Source organism: Mustela lutreola, chromosome 15 (assembly GCF_030435805.1).
Source record: "Mustela lutreola isolate mMusLut2 chromosome 15, mMusLut2.pri, whole genome shotgun sequence".
Taxonomy (NCBI): Eukaryota; Metazoa; Chordata; class Mammalia; order Carnivora; family Mustelidae; genus Mustela; species Mustela lutreola.
In genome coordinates, this window is record NC_081304.1 from 14,313,805 (window position 1) to 14,334,159 (window position 20,355).

The following is a 20,355-nucleotide window of genomic DNA, read 5'->3' on the forward strand; positions in this document are numbered from 1 at the left end:
TATCTCTTTAAAGACCTTTTTTGGGGCGCCTGGGTGGCTCAGTGGGTTAAAGCCTCTGCCTTTCGCTCAGGTCATGATCCCAGGGTCCTGGGATCAAGTCCCACATCAGGCTCTCTGCTCAGCAGGGAGCCAGCTTCCCCCTCTCGTCTCTGCCTACTTTTGATCTCTCTCTCTGTGTCAAATAAGTGAATTTCTTAAAATCTTAAAAAAAAATCACTCTGGCCTTATGAGGTATGGATGGGGGATTTACATCCCTTAGCCCTGAAATGTCTCTTCACAGGATTCAACCAAAGCCAGGCTTTGACTTAAGAGCCGGAGACCCCCTCCTAACCCCCAAACCTAACCTTTCCCTGATGAGCCATTCACTAGCCATGTCACTTTGGGCAGGTTTCTTAACCTTTTGACGCCTTGGTTTCTTCATCTGTAAATTGGAGGTAAAAACGACGCCCCCCCCCCCCCCCGGCCATTGCAAAGATTAAATGAGGGTCTAGCACACACCTGGTTTATTGCAAGCGCTCTATAAGGGGCACATTGTAGAAGCAGGAAGTAGAAATCCCAGAGGTGTTAGAAGCAAAACGACCTTTGAGAGCATCCACACCATGTTCTGGACAGAAGTGGGGCGATTTCAGGACTGTACTTGGGTGGCTGACAGCTGGCCGCTGACTGAAGCACGGGGACAGACAGGTCTTGGATGTGAGCATGTTAACCTTTACTTCAAGGTCCGGTGGCCGGGGGCCCAGCCCTTTGCATCCGCAGTCCTTGCCTCGCCTGGAGAAGGAGAACGGAGGCGTCTAGGGAGGGGCTTGGTCTGGGGCCTGCAGGAAGCCTGGACACCAGGGTCACCCCTGTGGGCAAAGCGGAAGAAATGAAGTGAAAGGAGCTGCCGAGGGCCTGGCAGGCCTCCAGCCCCCTGGGGCCAACACCTCTCTCTTGGCCGGCTTGCCAGGCTCTCTGCTGGCAAAGGAGGAGGCAGAGCCTGGGCCTGCCAGCTGGAGCTCCTTGGACCTGCGTCCTGTTCTGACGGGGCAGGGCCAGAACAAAAGGGGGACTCGACCCCAGCCGCCAGCTCCAGGAACCCACCAGCCTGGCCACAGGGCTCCCGAGACCTGGCTAATCCTCACAACTGCCCCAACACTGGCCTCCCTGAGGTCCCCCTGCGGCAGGGCGCCCTCTGCTCCCAGAGGGGCCAGAGTCAGGGCTTCCTTTGCTGCCTGCCCTTCGGGGCCCAGGGCACCTCTACTGCAGTACTCCCCATCCACTCGCCCCCTTGCCACATGCATTTGTCCAAATCTGCCCCACCTTGGAGGCTTTGTCCATGACGCCGTCTGTGAGTCCCCAGTGAGCTCCTGCGGATCGTTGGGAAATCTTCCACGGGGCCACACCGCCGTGATGGGCAGGGTATAAAACTCGAGCATCCTCAGTACAGATAACAGGGTCCAAGGTGGGTCTAGTCCCTGGTGGATGTGCAGGTATCAAAAATCCCATACAAAGCAATCAGCGAACACAAGATGGAATCTTCTTTTTTTTTTTTTTTTTTTTAACTTTATGATGCAAAACATACACAACAAAATTGACCACTTTAGGCATTTTTAAGTATCCAGTTCTGTGACATGAAGTACATTCCCATGGCCCTGCAGACGTGACCACCCTTTATCCACAGAACTTTCTCATCATTCCAAACCAAGAGTCTGCCTGTTCAACACTACCTCCCCATTTCCCCTGGAAACCAGAGCTTTTTGTTTTTTGTTTTGTTTTTTAAAGACTTTTATTTATTTACTTGACAGAGAGAGATCACAAGTAGCCAGAGAGGCAGACAGAGAGAGAGGAGGAAGCAGGCTCCCTGCTGAACAGAGAGCGGGATGCCAGGCTCGATCCCAGGACCTTGGGATCATGACCTGAGCAGAAGGCAGAGGCTTTAACCCACTGAGCCACCCAGGGGCCCCTGGAAACCAGAGTTTTCCTTTTCATCTCTCTCAGTTTGACTGCTCTGGGTACCTTGTGGAAGTGGAACCCGTATTTGTTCCTTTTGTGTCTGGCTTCTTTCCCTTAGCAGTGTAATGGCTTCAGCCTTCAGTTGAAGCCCTTCAACTTTTCAACAGACCTAGAGGCAGGGCTGGAGCAAGAAGCCGGGTCTCTCTTAACAGTCCTAGTCTTGCTCTGTGGCTAAGGGTGACCCCCCCCCCCCCCCCCATCAGGGACACAACCCTGGGGCACAGTAGGTCCTTGACAGAGCCGGTAGACCTTCTGCTGTGCGCTGTATCTCCGGGGAGGACAGGCTGCAGGCTTACAGAGTTGGCAAGGACAGAAGGGAAGAGTGAGTGTGGCCAGGGGCCGGCCCCACAAGGTGGAGGTCCTGCCGAAGACAAACACTGCTTTGGAGCTCCTTTGTGAAGGGCTGTCTGGAGTTTTGCATCTCTTTCCACCAGGCACATCTTCAGTCCTGAAGGGTGTGACCGTAGCTTGTCTTCTTCTCTCTTGTCTCTGCAGAGAACGGAAGGCTCGCTCGATGGAACTTAGGACTGCGGGAGCAGACACTCCTCCGCGGGGGGGACACCCACATTCCAAGAAGAGCAGATGATTCCCATATTCCAAGAGCTCTGTGCGCTTCCTTATGATCCTGCCCTGCTCCCACCGGGCATAGCAGTTCCTCAGGCCAAGTCACCAGTTCTTCATCCCTCCTAAGACCTTTATGTGGGGCACAGAGGGATCCAGAGGGGCTGGTGAATTCCCACCCAGCCCCCCCCCACCAAGTTGGAGCACCCTCAGGAGTGGAGAGCCGCAGAAGGACGTTCAGGGTCAACAACCCACTGGGATATTTTGAAACTTGAATATTTTATCTCGTACAGAGATAAAGAACTTTTCCAAGTATCTTCACACACACAAACCATTTTTGTTTTGCTGTCAATCACTTCCTAGCGAATGGCCTGGCTTAGGGGCTAATTTTTCTCTTTGCCTTTGGTCCTTCAAAGGCCTGTGGTTCTGGGTAGTCCTCGCTCCTGGGTAGTCAGGTCCACGGCACTGACCAGACAGCGGCACCCTGTTCCCTCCGTGACCTCGCCTGCCACAAACGCGAAACCAAAGCTGCCTGGGAGTGTCCACTTTGAGATGCCAACTTGAAGCTCAGGTTCATTCCGGGCAATGCACAAAATAGAAAACGACACTGGACCGAGCACAGATGTTCTTAAGCTGATTTTCTATACCTTTTCTTTCTTTTCCTCTACCATGCTGAAGGCAGCAAGACAGGAGGATGTTGGCCTACAGCGGATACTGTTTTTAATAGAAAAATGAAATACATATTTTTCTTACTAATTTTTTTTTAATTTATTCCTTGCTAAAGAAATGGTCTCCTGAGTTCTTAAGATGTTTCTGATGGTGTCTTGAGTGGTTGGATGAGTAGCTGCGACCATTTTGTGGTGGGATTTCACTAGGGAGCAGACCTAACTGAACCCATCCATTTCATTTCCCCCCAGCCGCCTCAGTGACACAGCTGCAAGGTTTTGTATGAAATAAATTTGATCTTTACTCTTCAAAGATCTGTGAAATGTTCTCTTCTAAGAGGCAGCACGCATATAGGATGTGTGTAGTGTTTGAGGACTCCGGGCTTTCTGAAGTCACAAAGAACCAAGCAGGTCTTACCAGCCGGTTGTCTCATATGGGCCCAGGGCCTCTGGCCTTTGCAGAAAGCAGAGCCAGAGGTAGTCCGAGTGTCAATCACTGAGTCATTAATACCATTGGCTGGTGCTCAGGTGTTTGCTTCCCAAGCCAAAGCCTACCAGGCTGTGCCTGGCAGTTGGGGTTGCCAGACTGAGCAAAAACAACAAAAACCCAGAACAGGATGTTTGGTTAAATTTGAATTTCAGGTAATCGGACTATATTTTAAGTGTAAGTATATCCCCCATAGCATGTGGGATGTACTTATACAGTAAAAGTATTCATTTATCTGAGGTTCAGATTTAACTAGGCATCTCCTATTTTATTTGGTAACAATACTGGCAAAGCACCCTCCTACCCCTATAAGCCGGCCTCACTGGCCTCGGACCACACCTCACTGCCCCGAGGGTCAGGTCCCAATCAGAGCATCACCCTCCTGGGCCCGAAGGCAGAGGGAGCCACGGAGTACGTGTCCTGGCTCTGCCACGTGACAGCAGCAGGAATGTGAAGAAGCCTCTTAACCTTGAGCCTCAGGTCTTCAGCTCCACAATTAGGAGATTGGACTAATGTTTCTTAACATTTGGAGGGTTTAGACGCCTTTGAAAATATGAAAGCTATGGACTCTCGCATGCACACATGCACGTACACACACACCAAGTTGTTTCACAAAAATGTCCTATAATTTCCCAGGTTCCAGGGTCATGGACTCAGGTTGGAGGTGAAGGAGGAGATGGTCTGTAATGAACTTAAAGTCTGACAGTTGAAGTGTTGATGATCTGGGGAAAGCCCAGAGCCACGTGTCAGCTCCTCAGTCCCTGCTCCCACCAGGGCCACTGAGGTAGAAGCTGGGACGATCCATTCCTATAGCTTATGACTTATTTATGAAGTGTAAGTGAGTTTTTAATTGTTCTTCCTTCTTACCTGTGTTTCTGAGAGAGAAAACACACACACACACACACACACACACACGGATTTTTCATAGCAGATTCTGTATCTAAAAATCTAAGTCCAAGATCCTGGTTCAGCTGTCCTAACCAGATGGCATAACCAAGGGTCTAAGCCAGAGCTCCTCCCTGAAGAAGAGCATCAGTCACCCTTTCCAGGAGAGCCTGGTTCTCCTCGGCACTCAGAGCTCTCTCTCGTGTTGTAATGGGCCATTAAAGGACTTACCACTCTCTGCAAACGCGTAGTGAAATTTTTTCCCCTCTTCTGAGGATCCTCTAGAGATCAGCCACCCATTTCAGGAATATACACTGAGCACTCCATCAGCATTAACTGATAAACTGTATTCTCACCCCTTGACAAACGCAAGATGGGCGAGGTGACGCCAAGGTCAGCATTCATCCATTAAAGCAGTGGTTTTCCTACCAGGGAGATTTTGCCTCCCAGGATCACTGGGCAGTGTCTGGTGACATGTTTATTTGTCACAACTGGGTCGGGGGAGCCCCTGGCATCTGGTGGGACGAAGCCAGGGATGCCGCTGAATGTCCCACAACACCTAGGACAGCCCGTCATCGCCAAGAATTATCAAGTCGAAAATACCAGTAATGCCTGCTCTGAACCAGCCAGTTATTCATTTATTTTGTCCCCGTCATGCTCTGTTTTCCCGACACTGTTGGAAATAGGCCAGAGTATAAGAATCACTTGGCTCCTGCTCTTCCTGGAACACACAATCCAGTAGAGATATAGCGAGGAAAGCACCGATTACAACGATGGGACAAAGACCGCAATGGAGGAATTTAGAGCCAATGGGGCCACGGAGGAAGGGCTCCTCACTTTGAGCTTGGGGAACCACAGTGTCCCAGAGGAAGCTGGGTCTAACCAGAGACCTGAGAACAGGTAGAGGGTACTGGGTGGAAGAGGCGGGATGAACATGGCTGACAAAGGGGGAGAGTGTGCTAAGGCCCTGAGGTAAGGGAGAGAATGGTGTCCTCAAGGAATAACAGGAAGACTGTCTATTGGTCCCAGGTCCTCTCCCGCCTGAGGATCAATCAATCAGTCCTCTTCAAAAAGCCACCATTGTCCTCTGAAATTTCTGCTGGTCACCTCACTGCCCTGACTCAATATTTGAGAGTCTTTAGGAGAGGCCTTCTGAAAGTTGCTCAACCAGAACTCAGCTCCTGAACACAGTTGTTTTTAAGACCCTCTATGGGTGTCATTAGCATGTTGAAGAGAAAAATCTTCCGCCATAGACCAGATTCTGCCCCTGCTCAGCCCTGTGTGGCTCAAATGAAAAAGTGAACTGCAGGGAAGTGGAAGCCTGGCTATTTGAGGAGAGTCTCCACAGTCAGGGCCCACAGGATGGGTATGGGTAGGATATGGCAGCTGTGAACACCCACCCTGAGAGTCAGGGCGAAGGTTGTGAGAAGATGCAGTTTTCTGGAAGAGAGTTGTAGCTTTTACCAGTTTCTCAGAGACAAGGTCCAAAACAAGGTTAAGAACTATAAATTAGGGACGCCTGGGTGGCTCAGTTGGTTAAGCAGCTGCCTTCGGGTCAGGTCATGATCCCAGGGTCCTGGGATCGAGTCCCACATCAGGCTCCTTGCTCGGCAGGGAGCCTGCTTCTCCCTCTGCCTCTACCTGCCTCTTTATCTGCCTGTGCTTGCTCGCTCTCTCTCCCTCTGTCTCTGACAAATAAATAAATAAAATCCTTAAAAAAAACCTATAAATTAATGAAAAACTCATGTATGCTCCATATGATTTGATGTCTGTTAAAACCCCCAAAAGAGGGGCGCCTGGGTGGCTCTGTGGGTTAAAGCCTCTACCTTCGGCTCGGGTCATGATCCCAGGGTTCTGGGATTGAGCCCTGAATCGGGCTCTCTGCTCGGCAGGGAGCCTGCTTCCCCCTCTCTCTCTGCCTGCCTCTCTGCCTACTTGTGATCTCTGTCTGTGAAATAAATAAATAAAATCTTAAAACAAAAACAAAAACAAAAGAAGGGCACCTGGGTGATTCAGTCAGTTAAGCGTCTGCCTTCAGCTTGGATAATGATCTGAGGGTGCTGAGATGGAGACCCCAGTTGGACTCCTTGCTCAGTGGGGAGCCTGCTTCTCCCTCTCCCTCTAAGTCTCCCCTCTGCTTGTGCTCTTGCTCTCACTCTCAAATGAACAAATAGAAAAGAAAAAGAGAGAGAGAGAAAGAAAAAAAGAAAGAAAGAAGAGAAAACAAAACCAAAAGCATGGTTAACCTGTTTTTTCTCAAAGAGTCTAGTTTGTGGACAGTGTTAAGTCTAATATCCCCAGAAGGAGTTGGCTCACCTTGAGATAATTGCTCAAAATAAAGAAAGAAAGGGTGATTTAAGTGTTAGAAAGAGAGAGCCTTCGTCTCTCAAAAGTAATAAGCTATTAGACTATTTTGGTAAAGCAAAGGAACAGGCAGTAAATTAATTTAAAAACTTAATAGTCCAAAGTATTTATAAAGCCTGAATTGTCCCTTCATAGGGACTTCAAAATTCAAGGGAAAAAAATTGTATTTCAACATGAACTTTGAGAATAGAAGAGGAAAACTATTTCTATGTTTCCAGAGGATGAAGGAAAAGGCAAGGTGCCTTAAGACATTGGCTACCTGTTGACTCTGTGGCCTTGGAGATGTCACACATCTTTGGGTTCTTCATCTACAAAAAGAAGGTGTATTCATTCTCTAGGGCTCCCATGGCAAATTACCACAAACTCTGACTTGAAATAAGAAAAATTATTCTCCCACTGCTCTGGAGGCCAGATGTCCCCAGTCAAGTTGCCCACATACTCCTTCCAAAGGCTCTAGGGAGTGTCCAAAGATGTCTTCTTGCCTCTTCTAGTTTTTGGTGGTGGTTGGTAATGGATGGTGACCCTGGGCTTGCGGCTACATTACCAATCCCTGCCTCTGCCGCATGTTCTTCTCATAAAGACACCAATTGTTGGATTTAGAGCCCATCCTAATCCGGCACGACCCCATCTTTACTAATCACTATTTCCACAGAAACTTGTGTTCCAAGGCTCCTATAGGTAGACATAAATTTCAGGGAGACACTGTTCAATCCGGTACAGAAGGAAATAGACAAGATGAACTCAAGTCCTTGCAGCTCTGACTTTCTATGTTTCTAAGATGCTCCTATAAGTAGAAAGGTGTGGCACCAGTGATTTACCCAAAAATAACAATCTCTGGAGTCGTCTACGTCTGGTGTTTGCTCACTGTGATTGCTCCCTTGTGTTTGATGTCTCCGCCTCTGAAATTAACACTGTGTTTCTGTCTCTAACCTTCTTCATGTCCTCCTGCTCATCTCTCTCATCTCTCATCTCTCATCCTTTCCCTGCTTCTTTCCTTTTCCCCTCCATTTCATCTTTTTCCTTCCTCCTCCATCTATGATTACTTGGCGATGATACAGAGTTGAAGTTTGTATATATATTTTTTCCTCTCTTATTCCTTTATTTTACTATGAAAGATTTCCTTAAAAAAAAAAAAAACTGAAGTAAGTTGACACACGGTATTACCTTAGTTTCAGGTGTACAATATAGTGATTGAACAATTCTGTCTATAAAGCTGTACTCACAGCAAGGGTGGCCACCATCTGTCACCATCCAAGGCTATCACCATCGACTATATTCCCTATGTGGTGCATTTCATCCCCATGACTTATTCATTCCACAACTATAAGCCTGTGCCTTCCACTTCCTTTCACTCACTTTGCCCAACCCCCACCCTCTTCCCTTCTGGCAACCAGCAGTGTGTTCTGTTTATGGGTCTGTTTCTGCTTTGTTTGTTTTGTTTTTTGGATTCCACATACAAGTGAAATCATACGGTATTTGTCTTTGTCTGACTTATTTTGCTGAGCGTAATACCCCCTAGGTCCATCCATATTGTTGCAAAAGGCAAGATCTAATTTTTTAAGGCTGAATAATGTTCGATTGTAGATATATACCACATCTTCTTTATCCATTCTTCTATTGATGGACACTTGGGTTGCTTCCCTCTCTTGCCTATCATAAATAAAAAATTGCTCAATAAACATAGGGGTGCATATATTTTTTCAAATTAGTGTTTTCTTTGGGTAAATACCCAGCAGTGGAATTTCTATTTTTAATTTTCTATATATTTCCTTCTTTTTTTTTTTCCCCCAGAGTGGGTGTGGAACCTGATGCGGGGCTTGAACTCACCACCCTGAGATCAAGACCTGAGCTGAAATCAAGAGATGGATGCTCAACCGACTGAGCCACCCAGGTGCCCCTTTTATCTATTTCTTATATTTATAGATGAGCGTTATAGTTTCATTTATTTTGAGAGCCAATGGAATGGAATATTTTCTGTTTTTCTCTCTCTTTAGGAAAAAAAAGAAAAATGGCTCCAAAAGCCTGCAAAGTTGTTTTTGGTTTCTGTCTATATTTGAACCATTGATGGATTATTTTTCCAAAGGTTTATTGGATTCATTAGGAAAAAGTCCCAAGTTACTGCCTTACTTCCTCCAGATCCTGGGATGTGCTGGTTTTCCTGGAACTTCTTGGCACAGGAAGATCTGGTTTAGTGCCAGAAACTATTCCATTAGTTTCTGGTACAACTAACACTTTCCTTCTCAGGGCTCAGCTTGTTCAAGCCAAAATCTGTAGCACAAGAAAACCTCCCATTGTTGGGGTTTCGAAGGATCCTAGGACAGGACCCCAGGAAAAGGAAAAAGATGCATCAGGGAACCAGACAGACATGGTCTCTGGTACTTGTGATACTTTGCTTAGAGAAGTCATGCTTTTTAGGGGGAAAGATGCTAAAATGTCAAATGTTCACAGTAATTATCCCTTTCCAGTTTAATGTCTACTCAGGAAGTAGACCCCCAGATCTGGAGAGCTTTGGAGTCATTACAAAGGATCCTCAAATACATAGGGACGTATTTTTATCAACCTACAAATGCTAAAAGTTCAATTAAACTCATGTGGGAGTCTTTGCAAGTGTTTTTGTTTTAAAGAAGAGTCCTTACCCTTGAACAGGTTGGGAGCTGTTGGTCTGCCATATTCATTTCTGAGTTTGTCTGAGTTCCTGTTGCCGTCTTGAAGTGACGTACTTTGTCCAGCCCTGGGTAAGTACGCCTGTGTGCTCCCCGTATAAACACACACATGCACAGCACACTAGAGAACAAGAAAGCCCCAGCCCTCCCCCTGAACAGATCCTGTGCCAAGACCAACACAGGGGCTTCCCTCTGTTTTGTAGGAAGGTGTTGGCATATGGACATGTGAGATTGAAGTCAAAAAGTGAAAGTCAAGACAGCCTGACTCCAAACAGTCCATATATCACTTTTGCTTATCAGATTTTATTCAACAAACACCAAACATCTGGCTTGTGTGAGGCTCTGCGTAGTCCGTGGCCATGCAGAAGATGCCAGAATAAGCAGATGCCTCAAAGGAGCAGGAGCCCACAAATGGCCAGCACAGGCCAGAAGCCCGTTACCGGCTTCCCCGCCCCTCAAAGATGGCACCCCTTCCCACACAGCAGGTTTGTGACAAACCCAACCAGGTCTTCTCTTTCACGAGGGAAGTGGCTGATCTTTGTAGTTGAAGCAGAGGGATCCAGGCCATTCAGGCAAAAGCCCAGGGTTTGATCAGTGCAGAACCCAGGACCGGGTGATGGCCAAGGTGACCTGACACATTGCAAATGCAAGCTCTGGGTCCTCTCACAGCCTACCATTCTTAACATGGCACAACCAATGCCAAGTGGAGAAAGAATATTCTGTGTGTGTGTGTGTGTGTGTGTGTGTGAGAGAGAGAGAGAGAGAGAGAAAGATGTATCTGTGACCAGCAGAGGCACCGTACAGTGGGAACTCAGTTGAAGACATGGTCACAATGACTTTTGTCTTAAAAAGCACCAGACAGAAACAAAAAAGTCTTGGGAAATATATTAAGTATATTAAAATATTTGTAAATCATATATCTGATAGGGGATTCATATCCAGAATAGACAGAAAACTAAAACTCAATAATCACAAAAACAAAACAACCTGATTCAAAATGAGCAAAGGACTTGGATGACAATTCTCCTAGGGAAACCTACAAATGGCCAATAAGCACATGAAAAGATGCTCAACATCACGGATCATTAGGGAATGAATGCAAATCAGAATCACAGGGAGATACCACCTCCCACTCATTAGAATGGCTTCTATCAAAGAAAATCAAAAGACAATAATGTGTTGGCGAGAATGCGGAGAAATTGGGGCATTTGTGCCCTGTTGGTAGGAACGTAAAGTGGTGCAACTGCTATGAAAAACAATGTGGTAATTCCTTAAAAAAAAAAAAAATTAAACATAGAATTACCACATGGTCTAGTAATTCCACTTCTGGGTATTTACCCAAAAGAATTGAAGCAGGGCTCAAAGGGATTATCTGTACGCCTGTATTCAGAGCAGCATGTCCAAAAACTAGAATATGGAAGCAACCCAAGTGTCCATTGATGGATGAATGAAGAAACAAAACATGGTAAATACACACAGTGCAATATTGTCCAGCCTTTAAAAGGAGGGAAATCCAGCACTATGTTACAACAGGGAGGAAACTTAAGGACATTCAGTGAAATAAATTAGTCACAAGAAGACAAATACTTTAAGATTCCACTGACATGAGGTACTTAGAGCAGTCACAATCGTACAGATAGAAAGTAGAAAGGTGGTTGCCATGGCTTGGGGGAGCACAGGGGGGTTATTAATGGATAGACTGTCAGTTTTATAAGATGAAGAGTGTTATGGGGCTGGAAGGTGGTGATGACTGCCCAACATTACGAATGTGACTAATATCACTGAACCATACATTGAAAAAAATGGTTAGAGTGGTCATTTTATGTTATGTGGATTTTATCACACATGGTACACACACACAAATTTTGGGTGCACCAGGAGGAAAAAATGCCTTGGGAAATCTTTTTAAAATTTTATTTATTTATTTGAGAGAGAGAACATGAGCAGGGGAGGAGTAGAGGGAGCAGCAGACTCCCAGCTGAGCCCAGAGCCCAATGCTGGGTTCTACCCCAGGACTCCCAGATCATGACCCGAGCCAAAGGCAGACACTTCCGAAGGCAACTGAGCCGCCTAAGCAAATCTTTAAATTAAATTAAGTTTAATTTAAATCTTTAAATTTAAAAAAATCTTTTATTTAAAATCTTTAAATTAAAAAAAAAAAAGACCAAAGTTCTGGGAAATCTTTAAATTAAAAAAGAAGAAAAAGACTAACGTTCTGTAAGAAAGTATATATTGTCATTTGTTCATTCAAATATGTTGGCTAGAATTCATTCACTGGGTAGTCAGAGGCTTTGTAAGAGAAATGGGTTTTGAAAGCACATCAACAGAAAACAGAGCAATTGTCCTTGCCTGGTGGTGGGGGGGACAATTTCCAAGTGGCCAGAAGAGATGAATTTGCTCTGTGTGCGGTCTCTCTCTTTTGGACACATAGTAAACCCTAGCAAGTACATTATGCAAATTGGAGAAACACACATGGCTTCCTCTCCTGTCCTCTCTGCCCTAGAGATCCTGGGCCTAGGGAGATGCCTTTGGGCAAGCAAGAAAAGGAAAGAGATGGTTTGTGGCGAAAACTCAATAAATATTTGTTGGTCATAAGAAAATCCAATCCATGAATTGCCTGGGGTTCAATGTTGACCAAAGATTTAAGACATCAGATACTTGTAGAACATGTTCTTGGATGTGTTGAACTCTGCGTTCTTCTAGATTCTCCAGTTTCCATCTTTATGTTCAGCGAGAGCATCAGAAGAGAATTCACTTGAACCATGAAAGATAGCACATGGTTTAATGCTATACTCTGTGTTCGTGGAGGAAGCGGGTTGCATTCTTTAACTGTGACTTTGGGTATTTTGTAAACATTGGCCAACTTGGAGCCCAATGGATGTTACACGGAGTTCTCCAGTACCAATTCCTCCTGGAAGTGAGTCCCTGCTGAGTACTCAAGGCTTTCTTAGGTCAGACAATGAACACTATGTAGTCCCACGTGCTTCCCGTTTAACTCAGCTGCCAAAGAACTTCGAGCCAAATCCTGCACCCCATTAGAGTAATTAACGACTGTCAAGTGCCTGTTACGTGGCTCCCTCTTCCTTTAGATGATATCTCTTGCATTTTGATTCCTAACTGTTCCATTTTATATGACCTTTAATCTTGTCCACTGCTTCAGATCCTTTTGGGAAAAGGCCTAAGACAATAAAAATTAAAAAGGTAGCTTCAGATTTAACTGATAGAAACAAGTCCTGTTTTTAAATTAGATTCATGTAGAAGACTAGGGAAAATATTCCTCCAGTCTGTGTGACCTTGGGCAAGTCTTTATCTTGCCTAAAGATCTGTGCTCATTTCTTCACCAGCAAAAATGGGGGGGGGGGGTTCTGTTACCTTGAAGGTCCCATGAGCATGCACAGATATTTCCTTGGGCACCTACTATGGGCCAGACACTGCTCTAGATGTTTGGGCTATATTGGAGAAGAAAATAGACAACGATTCCTGCCCTTGTGGAACTTAGATTCTAGCAAGGGGAGACAGAAATAAGCAATAAACATAGTAAGGAGATTAAAGGGTATAGGAGAAGGTGGTGAGGGCTACAAGAAAAAGGATCAAGCAGATTGAAGGAAATGGAAGCATGGTTGGGGGCAGGTGGCAGTTTCAGTAGGGATTCAGGGTGGTCTGGGCAAGTCTCATTGAGAAGTAAGATTTGAGCAAAGGCTGGAGGGGCACCAAGAGAGTTAGACAAGTGGAAGGACATCTGGGGAAAGAACATTCTAGGCAAAGAGAACAGCTAGAGCAAAATCCCTACTGTTCGGAGGAAGGAGGCCAGAGGGCTGGGGTCTCAGCAGGAGGGCACAGGAGCAGATTCCCTGCTGATTACGGTGTAGAAGTAGAAGTTGCTGAATTGTAAGTAGATATGTTTGTTCACATGCTTGTTCTAAACACCTGCTCCTCAAAGTGTATTCTGAGGACCATCACCATCACAGTCACACCGTAGCTTGTTAGAAATGCAGATTCTAGGGGCACCTAGGTGGCTCAGTAGGTTAAATCTCTGTCTTGGGCTCAAGTCATGATCCCAGGGTCCTGGGATCGAGCCCCACATTGGGCTCTTCACTCAGTGGGGAGCCTGCTTCCTCCTCTCTCTCTGCCTGCCTCTCTGCCTGCTTGTGATTTCTCTCTGCCAAATAAAGAAATAAAATCTTTAAAGAAAGAGAGAAAGAGAGAAAGAGAGAGAAGAAAGAAAGAAAGAAAGAAAGAAAGAGAAAATGCAGACTCTGGGGACCCACCACAGTCCCACTGAATCAGAACCCCGATGTGCAACAGCCCTGGGGATTATGAATCATATGTGAGAAGTCATGCTCAAAAGAATAGCATCTTTATAAATATGTGGACATTTTTAACATCATACGCTTTACCAAATAAGAGCCTTATCTGATTGAGACAAAGTGGATTTGCTTGTCTGAAATTGCCTTTCCACGTGTGTGGTCCAAGGGCTGCCGAGAGCACCACCTGGTGGTGGCTTAAGAAAATTTACATTTCTAGGACAAGGCTCACATTTAAGATTCTAGTACTTTATCATATTTAAAGATATTGTCGTTTTGGGGTGCCTGGGTGGCTCAGTGGGTTAAGCCGCTGCCTTCGGCTCAGGTCATGATCTCAGGGTCCTGGGATCGGGTCCCGCATCAGGCTCTCTGCTCAGCAGGGAGCCTGCTTCCTCCTCTCTCTCTCTGCCTGCCTCTCTGCCTACTTGTAATCTCTGTCAAATAAATAAATAAAATCTTAAAAAAAAAAAAAAAATCCTTTAAAAAAAATAAATAAAAAAAAAAGATATTGTCGTTTTAAAACAATTGGCTTGGACTTTTCAAAGTCTCCATGTCAGAAATGACAGAATATGCTGAGAACTGCTCTAGATTAAAGGAGACTCTCTAGTTTCAGGGAAGTGAATGCAACACATATATGATCCTGGATGGGAACCCCAGGCCTTCAAAACAAAACAAAACAAAAGAAAAAAAAGGAAGAAGAAGGAGGAGGAGGAGGAGGAAGGAGGGAGGAACGAAAGAATGAGAAAAGAAAGAGAGAAAGAAAAGAAAAGAGAAGAAAAGCTATTAAGGAATATTACTGGGCCAATTTGGGAAATTTGAATTTGGAATGTGTGTTAGTAGTAGGGTAGTTCTTAAATGTTAGGTTTCCCAAGCTTGATAATATATGGTGGTTATGGAAGGTGTCCCTCCTCTTAGGGGATACATACTAAAATATTAGGAATAAAACATCATGATATCTGTACCTAAGTCTCAAATGATTCAGCAAAAGTGGAGTGTAAATATATATATATATAGAGAGAGAGAGAGAGAGAGAGAAACAGAGACAGAGAGAGGGAGCAAACAGGCAAAATGTTAACAACTAGTATGAATCTAGGTGAAGGATATACACATATTCATTGTATTATTTCTTGTCACTTTTCTGAAATCTTTCAAAATAAGAAAGGGAAACCAGTATCTTTAGACGCACTTTAAGTTGCAAAAAACTACTTGGGCACCTTGGTGGCTCAGTGGGTTAAGCATCCAACTCTTGATTTTGGTTCAGGTCATGCTCTCAGGGTCATAGGGTCAAACCCTGTGTCAGGCTCCATGCTCAGTGTGGAATCTGCTTAAGATTCTCCCTCTCCCTCTGCCTCTGCCCCTCCACCCTCAAATAAATAAATCTTAAACAAACAAACAAACAAACAAACCAAAAACCCCCCCCACTACTTAAGGACACCAAGTACCTGTGAATCAGGTTGTATGAGCTGGGGGACAACTTGAAGGTCAAGCCCTTGAGCCCACGGAAGACTGAAGCAACGGGGATCCCGCCTCTCTGGGCCACAGAAAGAATAGAAGTGAGACCCGGTCCAGGCTTGTGCCTCCAGCCCCAAATCTCCATTTCTGCATCTTTCATTCATTTCATTCCCTTATTTTGTATTATTGTAAATTACAAACTCCAACAATATGGAAGCATAGCGAACAAAATAGAAAAACCCTCGTTAAAACCATTTCCCTGGGGCGCCTGGGTGGCTCAGTGGGTTAAAGCCCCTGCCTTCGGCTCAGGTCATGATCTCAGGGTCCTGGGATCGAGCCCCGCGTCAGGCTCTCTGCTCGGCAGGGACCCTGCTTCTTCCCTCTCTCTCTGCCTGTCTCTCTGCCTACTTGTGATCTCTTTCTATCAAATAAATAAAATATTTACACACAAAAAAAAAACCATTTCCCTGCTCCCATACTCCATGCCTAGAAATAGCCAGCGTGAACAGGTGCTTCCCGTCTTGCCTGCGTTCCTTTGTTAAACCCTGACTAGGCACGTGCTCTGAGGGCAGGGGTTTTGCATCGTTTGCCTTTTTATCCACAGTGCCCGGCCTGGCATAGGTTCTCATTAAAGGTTGGTTGAATAAAATAAGTATTTTCTCTCGCATAAATGGGGTCATTTGGAACATATTTTTCCTCTGCTTGTTGTTTTCATTTAAAGCAGATACTGTCCTGGTGCCTGGACGGCTCTGTGGCTCTGCCTCGTCGTCTTTTTGCCTCATTATTTTTAACTGCCTGGTGCAACTGCCGGGTATCCCATAACAATGAAGGACCTTTGCTGTTTAACCAGTTCGCTCATTAAAGGGTACTCCCCACCCCCATTGCAAACAGCAGGGTTCTTGCAAACACCATTGTGCACATCTGTGAGTGTTCTCTGGGGGGAATTTCTGGCATGGGAACCGTGGGTCAGAGCACAAGCATATTTGGCATTCGAATGGCTCTTGTCCTCCTTTGGACTCAGTCACAGGTGGTTCCCTTCTCTCGCAAACGTGTTTCCTACCACCCTGGAGCTCACGGAGACCCTTGGCTTCTTGAGCACAGGGAGGCAGGTGGGGCCTTTTCCATCCTCGGGCATCCTCAGGCAGGAACGAGCTGGCCGGAGAGACTTCGGGTGCAGGTGAGTCTAGACTTTGAGAAGCTCTGCCAGGGGTGCCCTTGCTCGGCAGAGTTTCTGGAGACAGAAAGGGGGAAAGAATGAAATAGGACAGCCAAGCATCCTGAGCTCTGAGCTTAGGGGGTGGGCAGCCCCCTTCTCACCTTCTCAGGTCGGGGCACTTGCCTCTTTGCCGAGACTCTGGGGAGGAGGAAACTCATTCCTTACAGAGAGAGCGAGAGAGAAATTTTCTTCTAGGAGAACCCACCAGCAATTTGAGCCCGGGGGCGGGGACGGATGAAGTGACGGGCGCCTCACAGAGTGGGCAAAATCACCAACCAACCATGCACAAAAAGAAAATGAGTCTGTGTGTTCCTAGGCTGGAGTAAACAGTAATTACATCTCAAAAGCTTGCTAAATGTCTCTCCCAAAGAACCACCCAGCGAGGCAATTTTTCTTCCGCATTTAATAGCAACTATTCTTGTATTCGTTCTCATCCAAAGTGGCCATAATCACGGGTTGTGAGAAAGACAGGCCCCCTCATCAGCTGTTGGTGGGAGCGGGGAGTAGCATGGTCTTTCTAAAGAATCACTCCTTCTAAGAGCTTTAAAAACCTCCCCACCCTTTGGCTCAGGGAGCCCGTTTCTGGGTATTTATCCTGAGGCAATATATAGACCCACAGAAAAGATTTATCTATGCAGATGCTCGTCACAGCCTTGTTTATAGGACAAAAATATTGGAATTCACCTAAGCAGTGAGCTTTAATGAGAGCTACGTTTTAGAATCAACTGGAAGTTTACTGAACCCATGAACACACACGCAGGCACACACACACCCGTGCACACGTGCACATGTGTACACCGGGGCAGAAGCCAGGTGACCTCGCTCCAGGGGGGGCATCTCTATTTTTAACAAGCTCGTGCAGCTCATTCTTATGCTAATAACAGTTTGAGAACCATTAGCCTGGTCCCTTTCGCAGGTTTTTCTTTAAATTTGTTTATTATCATCAGGCACCTGGGTGGCTCAGTGGGTTAAGCCTCTGCCTTTGGCTCAGGTCATAATCTCAAGGTCCTGGGATCAAGTCCCACATCCGCATCTCTGCTCAGTGGGGAACCTGCTTCCTCCTCTCTCTGCCTGCCTCTCTGCCTACTTGTGATCTCTCTCTGTCAAATAAATAAATAAAATCTTAATAAACAAATGATTTTGTTTATTATTATTATTATTATTTATTTATTTGTAAGAGAGAGAGTGAGAGCGAGCACAGGCAGACAGAGTGGAAGGCAGAGTCAGAGGGAGAAGCAGGCTCCCTGCGGAGCAAGTAGCCCGATGTGGGACTCGATCCCAGGACGCTGGGATCATGACCTGAGCCGAAGGCAGCTGCTTAACCCACTGAGCCACCCAGGCGTCCCATGTTTATTATTATTATTATTAATCTCACAGTGGGCTTGACATACTTTTATAATCAGCAAAATGTATCTTGAAAATAGACCAGAAGACAATAGGAGGGTCAGCCTGCCAACACCGACTAAGTACTGGGCCCTATTCAGGCATTGATTCGGAAATAGAGAAAGCACGGTCTGGCCCTTCGTGAAGTTCACAGCCTTCCACGGGTGACAGCCATGGGAAAACAAATCTTCAATGTATGTGGAGAAACGTGATGAGCTAGGTAAGAGCGAGGTTCACTGCCATCAAGGCAGTGATTCGTTCTGGTTCAAAGCCCTGGGAAACCATCTCTAGAGCAGGAGACCTTTCAGCCAGTCCTTGAGGAGGGAAGGAAGAAAGGAAGGGATCAGCATTCCAGATTAAGGGAACAGCCCGTGCAAAGACATGGAGGCATGAACAGCTTCACGTATTTGAGAAAATGTGAGCAGTGAGGTGGGGCTGGAGTAGAAATTTCTACAAGGCACAGGAAGAGGTGAGCTTGGGAGAGGCAAGTAGGGCCAGCTCTGGGGCTTGTGCACTAAGTTAAGGACCTGCAATTTGAACTGGAGAGCCAGTGGTTGCCAGACTGTGTGCCAAGGAACACTAGTCCTCTTGCAGATTGATGTGTGAAGGGGTCCCGTGGCAAAATGCCTTTGGAAAACTCAAGGCTAATGTGTTCTTTGATTTTTTTTTTCAGTTGCAGGACACATCAAAGCCTTCAATAGACAAATATGCCAGGGATTCTCCAAGACAAGGCAGCCTAGGGAATATACCTCCGATCTACTTAACTATAGACCCGCCACAACCACACATACACACACCTCATTGCTGTGGACACTGTTTTTTTAAAGAAAAAAAAATTATTATTAACATCTTACATAGTGGTGTCCCCAAGGGCAGAGTTTGGGAAATCCAACTGTGATTAGTAGTAGGTTGCCCATGAGGAAAATGAGTGAAATGAAAGCTTAGGAGTCCCACAGACCTGGGTTCAAATCCCAGTCCCCCTGTTTACCAGGTCAGGGACCCCGCCAAGTCATCGAAGCAAGGTGCCTCATCAGTAAAGTAGGACAAGGACGAACTACCTGGTGGGCTTTTGGAGAGGAAATGAAAGTACGAGCAAGATGGTAGACAGTAGGCACTAAGTAGTTGTCGATCACCGTTAGGATCTTTCCATCCATGTTTCAGAAAGATCCCTCGGCAGCTGGCCTGGAGGTGCTCAGCCCACTTCAGGCCTGCAGGCAAGGGAACGTGCCTTGCTGCTGCTGGGGGAGGGCAATGTTCCGCAGCTGCAAGAGGCAGGAAACCGCAGGACCGGGCAGCCTGATGGAGCCAGAAGGGACCATGGACAGCATCACTGAGTCTAGCTCCAGTCTGGGGGTCTAGGGGTTGGTAGGAATTGTTACGGGGACAGAAAGTCTAGGCAGAGCAGCATTTTCGGGAGTGTTAAGCCCGAGTTTTTGCATCCGAGAGACCACCAAGGAGCCAAGCACCGATGCAATCACATGAGTGTTTATTTGACAAGCTTAAGCTTGGGCCCAAGTATACCCGACACAGCGGAGTAGGGACCTGGACCCCGAACCAGATTACAGTCAGAGTTTTTAAAGGCAGAGTAGGGGTACTTGGCGGTGGGGTGGATGATGTAAGTCTCTAAGGAATTTTGGAAGCGAGGTCTCCAGGACCTTGAGGGGCTAGCTATTGTCTGGAGAAAAGGTTATTCATTACCAGTAATAAAAATCTTCTCATGAGACCCTTTAGATGTATATCAGTGGGTCATATGCTTGGGATTGATTGCTGACACTATCTTGGAGGTTTAGCGAGAAAGTTTCACATTTTTCCTATCAAGTGTCCTTGTTAGTGAGATTTAGGTTTAGGAGAAATTTAACTTTATTTATATTTCCTTCTGTTTTATGGTGGGGAGGGCGACATTAGGGTTTGGGGAACTGAGTTACTTGGCCCTGGAAATTGGGCCATTATTAAATCTCTAGGACATTTGTAAACCAAGGGAGACTCCTGTTTTGCAGGATTGTGATTTCTGCAGGTTAACTATTTGTTTTTCTTTTAGGGCAGCCAGGGGTGGCAGAGGAATGTCACACATATGACGGAGGGGAGCAGGTGGAGAGGGGGTGCAAGGTGCCAGCTTCTGCTTTGCCAAGATGGCTGTACTTATGTCAGGGCTAGACTCAAGGTAGGTACAGCCTTGTTTTTCTTGGCCTCCACAGGGAGAAAAACAACAACTGAATTGCTGGGTGTGCAGAGCCCTCGGTGTTGAACTCAGGCCCTTAAGCCTGACTCTAAAAGCTTCTCCTTGATTTATTAATTTTTTTAAAAATTGTAGATGCAATGATTACTCCCAGTTTCAAATCACATTTCATGTTCTTTCTCTCTGCTAGACTTAGAGGGGTTTTAT

General features: G+C 46.0%; 1 protein-coding gene and 1 long non-coding RNA gene across 4 annotated transcripts in view; one reads left to right on the top strand and one right to left on the bottom strand.

Annotated features, from left to right (window-relative positions):
* PECAM1 (platelet and endothelial cell adhesion molecule 1) overlaps positions 1 to 3,531 on the top strand; it is a 58,435-nt gene extending 54,904 nt beyond the window's left edge. For all 3 annotated transcript variants that reach the window (XM_059150057.1, XM_059150055.1, XM_059150058.1), the window contains one exon: positions 2,488 to 3,531. In XM_059150057.1, the coding sequence (XP_059006040.1) occupies positions 2,488 to 2,517 (30 nt within the window). In that variant the 3' untranslated portion in view covers positions 2,518 to 3,531. The remainder of the gene's footprint in view (positions 1 to 2,487) is intronic.
* On the bottom strand, positions 493 to 9,768 carry LOC131816907 (uncharacterized). Its single transcript, XR_009348232.1, has 3 exons — positions 9,591 to 9,768; positions 1,300 to 1,454; positions 493 to 845 (listed from the first exon to the last, which is right to left on the bottom strand). It is a non-coding gene; the product is annotated as an uncharacterized LOC131816907 (long non-coding RNA).
* Between the last annotated feature and the right edge of the window lie 10,587 nt (positions 9,769 to 20,355).